This window comes from Sinocyclocheilus anshuiensis, unplaced genomic scaffold (genome assembly GCF_001515605.1).
Source record: "Sinocyclocheilus anshuiensis isolate Anshui unplaced genomic scaffold, SAMN03320099.WGS_v1.1 scaffold1620, whole genome shotgun sequence".
Lineage (NCBI taxonomy): Eukaryota > Metazoa > Chordata > Actinopteri > Cypriniformes > Cyprinidae > Sinocyclocheilus > Sinocyclocheilus anshuiensis.
Genome location: NW_015558680.1, coordinates 169240 through 175239, shown reverse-complemented (window position 1 = coordinate 175239; position 6000 = coordinate 169240). Strand labels below are relative to the sequence as shown.

The following is a 6000-nucleotide window of genomic DNA, read 5'->3' as shown; positions in this document are numbered from 1 at the left end:
TGTAACCCTCAGACCGCCCGTGCTACTGCCCGAAGTAGTCCACGCCTGGCTGCCGCCAGGACGAACACTAGATCGTGGCAGAGGTCATTGGAGCTCCGCCCCCCTGGAGGAAACGGAGCCTGGCCCGCAGCTCCGAGATGGTCATCTTCCCGCAATGGGAACATGACTCATCCGTGAACGCCACCTCAGCGTGTTTAATGCCCAGACACGTGAGGCAGCGATCGTGACCATCACCCGGCACCAGGTAGCGACAGCATCCAGAAACGCACGGGTGAAATGGCATCTTTAAAAAGACAATTATTGACGATTATTATTAGACAATAAGACCCGCTTATTGTAGTCTTTTAGAGAAACTGGCTCTTTTAGGGAAATGCTCTTTTACGTGCTGAGACGCACAGAGGAAACGGCCATTTGCAGCACGAGAGGGGGTAATGCAGCCTGAAGTGCGCAACCCACTCGACACAGGAACGACCACCGCTGAAGCACCATCCGCCAACACAAAAAGCTCCCGAGAGCGCGCTAGACTCGTCACACACGAAGCAGTTTCGTAGGAGCAGAATGATGTTGTCGCTCGGCTTCGAAGCGAAAAGCTGGTATGCGTTGCACCGGCTGCCTTTTTATGCTCATGCTGTGATCAGCGGCAGCTGGATGCAATCATCGCATGCCAATGTGCATTGACTCGTTTAGTTTACACTCGAAGTGGATTGGTCTCTCTAAGCAAGATCCCAATTCGTCGGTCACGACGTAACTCGTAGTGACTGACTGAAAGGGAACAATAGTGTTATGTGTTGTTTAATGTACTGAACTCTGACCTTTCTCCAGGTGCATTCTCTTGGCCTCGTGGCTGATGTCATGAGTTGCCAGATCGCCCTCTTTAGGCCCAGGTAAGATGCTGGGAGACAGGCCCAGTAACGCCTGGTTCATTGACAGTCCGTTCTGATGCACAGCTTTGAGAGAACACAGAGACACATTATTCCCATCTCCACACGCTCTCAATCGACAACGCAAAACACCTCGAGTGATAAATAATGATTTGAGTTGTAAAGAGCCCTCATTGTCCAGTGGCTAGAGAAGGTGAATACGTCCTTGGCTTTCAACTGTTTGTGACTCGTGGTATACCTCATCTCCAAATCAATGCGCCAGTCAATCAAAATCACATTTGCCACTCTGCCTGGTGCGTGCATTTCTCAGTGTAATTCTCTATAACATCTGAGATGAGACAAGAGAACTTCAGCAAAAAAGTAAAAAATATACAACTGTCTGTTTATAAATAAATGCCTCTTTACAAAAACATGTGAAAGTCTGAGACCACTAGTAAAAGTATTTTTAATAAAATTTCTTCACTACAGATGATATTACTAGCACAATAATTTTAGAAAAAATTTAATTACAAATAAAAAAGGCAAAAAAAGTAAACAGTTCTCGTACTAATTAAACAATGGGGTTTGCTTCAACAAAAACAGTACTGGAACTCCACAAGTTTGTGTAAACTGACAAAAATGTAATTTGACTTGTGGCTTAGAAATTGAGCATAGTTTTATTAATATGCCTAAATGTCTTATTTATTTTACATCATACATTTTCTTTATTGAAAATTCTTTAATTCTTTTAAAAAGATATTTTTATATACAAACCCCATATTTTCAATGCAACTTTTGGACCTCAAATAAGTTTTGAATTAAAACAAACAGTTACTCGTTAAGACGCCAGAATAGCACCATAAAACATGGTAGCATATTTCAGAGATGACGAGAAACATACATACAGGCTCTCTCAAGTGATCAAATACATTGTTTTTATTTTATGGCACAGCTAATGATGAAAACATTTGAGGTCTGTCTTTGCACAACATGAGCCAGATCGAAACTTTAAGATTAAAAAACAACTAATATATCTCTGTGCCATCAGTTGAAAACAACAGAAAGTGGGGAAGGGACGCACATGTGCTACGCTCTTAACAAGAGGCATTTTTAGTGCGGTATTTAGTAGCTCTTGAACGCGTGTGTGCCGGTGTGCAGAGATGCTGGAAGAGACGAGGGAGAGAAATTGAGAGACAAAGAGAGTGGGAGAGAGATTTATGAGGTGAACATACGCATTCTGTCGGAGGAGTTCTCCGTGTGCGCGGGAGAGCTGGAGACGCTGCTGCTGCGCTGGGATGAGGGACGGCTCCCCGGCCTCCTGCCGTCTTCCAGAGAGGGGGCAGGGGAAGGACTGTCGGGGACGCGTTCCTGCACAGCCAACAGGAAAAACAAACACAGCTAGGGCGGCCATTACATGACACACTCTTTTCAGCAACACACTTCCACATACACACAAGCGTCCGTGCTTTTTTTTGTTGTTGTTTTTGAGACACTGTCGCCCCCCACCCCTTCTGCATCCTTTCCCTGCTTTCTTTCCCAGGCTATTGTCTGACTGACTGCTCCCTGCAATGCCGTATGAAAGCACAGATCACGCAGCCCCCTCCACCTTCCCTCAATGGCTGATGAGAGATGTGCACGACACAATGAGAAAACGGCACCGTGGGTTACCTTAATCACTGATGTCACCATTCGGGATGGGGCACTCTGTCCCTGTGCTGCGGCGGCCATATTGGCGATTGTGCTGAGGTGGTTCATCTGACTCATCGCCATGGTGACGGATGCGGGAGGCAGGCTGACAGGGATCAGGGGGTGGGGCATCATCATAAACGGCAGTTCCAAGCCTGAAGATGAGAGAGGAGAGTAGCTGATTAATTAATCATTTCTGGCATTAAGTTGTGTGCAAATGGAAGACGCGTGTGCGACAGAAAAGAAAGCATACTGCTGAAGAAGGGAGGAAGATTTAAAGGAGAAACGCTATGAATTATTCACATGTGACCTATTGTGCAAGCGCTGTCGCTTACAGAGTAAATATTCATTAAATAATAATCGTCATATTAGATACTGTATTATATTAAAGCTATCTGACGACTATAAAAAAATTAATAATTGCAGCATTTTCAAGCCATTATGGTCATTAGAAACATAAATATTCACTTTCGTTGTTAATAATACATATCGCTGTTAATAATATATAGCGTTACGGCGATTGCAGTCATAATAACCTAATAATTGTGAAATTTAAACTAATCTTTATTATGTTGGGAAAGGGAAAAATTATGGAAATATTTCACCATTAATAGTAAATGCATTCAAAATATCTGCCGAAAAATAAGGTAAAAAAAATGTTTTTGGGGGGGGGGGGGGCTTCAGTGTCACCGCTCCTCGGAGAAGCATTGTACATTTCCATAAGAAAGATGACCAGCAGATGCACAGAGAAAACACATTCCCCGACATTAAAAAGGAGGCGGAGATTAAAAGAACGAGAGGCCAAGCAGCACCTTGTAAAGGCGTCTCTCCTCGAGTGCCGAGTCTGAATCAATTACCGCTCGCAGGACCGGACTCAATTAAAACCTGCCACGGCGCCAGCGTGTGATTGCAAGATACTTACAGCCCCACGTCGAAACAAATTGAGAGAGGCATTCATGCACGTATCTACATTCAGAGCTTTCGAAAGCCAGATTGAGTGCCGGCATGCCTTTGTGATTCGCTCAAGAAGATCTGACTGGATTTCAAGAGGGAGGAGAAACGTATTAAAGTCTGATATGACTTTGCTTTTGTCATTTAAATGGGCGTCCTTTATCAGCCCGGCTGTGAATGATGTCTGTTGTGTTGACCGACTTCCACAAAGCAGAACTCTGCGTGTGTGAATGACTGCGGGCTTAAAGTAGCAGACTGCTCTCAGGGGCCTAATCTCTCTCCCCGTCCCACCTCCTTTCATGTTCTGCCATCCTTAAGTGATGTTTCAGCCATAATGGCCTATTGAAAAGCATAAGAAAACATGATACAAGCTAAAAGAGGTCCACCAAGGCTTTTCAGACAGACTGAAAGGCGATGAACTGTGGATGTCTAGAATCCAGATGTCTGATGAAACAGTCGCATTGTTCATCAACTGTTTTTTTTTCTTCTTTTGTAGTTTTCAACAGATTTGAAAAAAACAAACAAACAAAAAAAAACACTTCAGACACTGTCAAGGCCATTTTACTATATTAATGAACTTATCTTGTTAATAAAGATTTTTATTTCATAAAGACACCCTTTTCTGTTGTGTTGCAGATTATTGATTTAATTACAAAAGAACAAAATCAATGAAAATATAAGACACCTGAGCAACTAATTTATACTTATTTCAAGATGTAAAGATTTGGACGATTTGTGTCAATTCAAACTTACAGTAGAGTCCTGAGAATACATTAGAAATTAGACAAATATAAATGTCATACTCTCTGAAGGGTGAAGGCAAATAATTATTTTAAAGGGTTTGTAACACTCCAAAGAGAAAGGAAAAATTGAAATCGCATCATATGACCCCTTTAATACAGGTTTAACCATCAACCAAAAATTACTGTTACTATGAATACCAGACAGACAGACAGACAGACAGATAGATAGATAGATAGATAGATAGATAGATAGATAGATAGATGCAGACAAAGAGAATACAATCAAACAAACAAAGGAGACAAAAATATATACTTTGTCATTTATTTATTGAGAGAAATGATCCAGTGTTAAAAATCTGTGAGTGGCAAAAGTATTTGAATCTTTGCTTTCAGTATCTGGTGTGACCCCCTTTTTGCAGCAATAACAGCAGCTAAACGTTTCTTGCAACTGCTGATCAGTCCTGCACAACGGCTTGTTGGAATTTTTGCCCATTGCTCAGTACAGAACCACTTCAACTCTGTGATGTTGGTGGGTTTCCTTCTATGAACTGCTTGCTTCAGGTCCTTCCACAACATTTCAATTGGATTAAGGTCCAGACTTTGACTTGGCCACTCCAAAACATTAACTTTGTTCTTCTTTAACCATTCTTTAGTAAAATGACTTGTGTGCCTGGGGTTGTTGTCTTGCTCCATGACCCACTTTCTCTTGAGATTCAGTTCTCAGACTGATGTCCTGACATTTTCCTTTAGAATTTGCTGATATAATTCAGAATTCATTGTTCCATCAACGATGGCAAGCCGTCCTGGACCAGATGCAGCAAAACAGGCCCAAACCATGATACTACCACTACCATGTTTCACAGATGGGATAAGGGAATGCAGTGTTTTTCTTTCTCCAAACATAATGCTTCTCATTTAAACCAAAAAGTTCTAGTTTGGTCTCATCCATCCATTAAACATTTCTCCAATAGCCCTCTGGTTTGTCCACATGATCCTTATCAAACTGCAGATGGGCAGCAGTTTTTTTTTTGTGTGGCTTTCTCCTTGCAACTCTGTCATGCACATCATGGTTGTTCAGTGCTCTTCTGATGGTGGACTCATGAACTTTAACATTAGCCAATGTGAGAAAGGCCTTTAGTTGCTTAGAAGTTACCCTAGGGTCCTTTGCAACCTCGCAGACTATAACACATCTTGTTTTTGGAGTGATCATTGTTGGTGGACCGCTCCTTTGTACACAGTCTGTCTGACTGTGGATTTGGGAAGTCCAAACTCTTGAGAGATGGTTTTGTAAACTTTTCCAGCCTGATGAGCAACAGCAACACTTTTTCCAAGGTCCTCAGAGATCTCCTTTGCGCGTTAAATATCGCATGCGATTTATCGTGCAGCCCTAGTTTGTACCATGATTCATTTCTACAAACATCAGACTTTGATAGATCCCTGTTCTTTAAATAAAATAGGGCACACACTGACACCTGATAGTCATCCCAGTCATTGAAAACACCTCTGAACAGATGGACTCTAATTTCACCTTAAAATTAACTGTTAAACATACTTTTGCCACTCACAGATATGTAATATTAGATCATTTTCCTGATTAAATAAATGACAAAGTATCTTTTCATCTCATTTGTTTGATTGGGTCCTCTGTCAACATTCAGGACTTGCATGAAAATCTGATGATCTTTTGAGTTATATTTATACAGAAAATTCTAAAGGGTTTACGAACTTTTAAGCACCGCTGTATATGTTATCATTTTCTT

The 6000-nt window shown here is 41.7% G+C and overlaps 1 protein-coding gene across 1 annotated transcript in view; it reads right to left on the bottom strand.

Moving 5' to 3' along the window:
* Window positions 1–230: 230 nt before the first annotated feature.
* LOC107681303 (dachshund homolog 1-like) overlaps window positions 231–6000 on the bottom strand; it is an 82387-nt gene continuing 76617 nt past the window's right edge. The window contains exons 4-7 of the mRNA XM_016477577.1: window positions 2529–2701; window positions 2093–2228; window positions 813–947; window positions 231–283 (exon numbers count right to left, since the gene is read on the bottom strand). Coding sequence (XP_016333063.1) covers window positions 231–283; window positions 813–947; window positions 2093–2228; window positions 2529–2701 — 497 coding nt within the window. The remainder of the gene's footprint in view (window positions 284–812; window positions 948–2092; window positions 2229–2528; window positions 2702–6000) is intronic.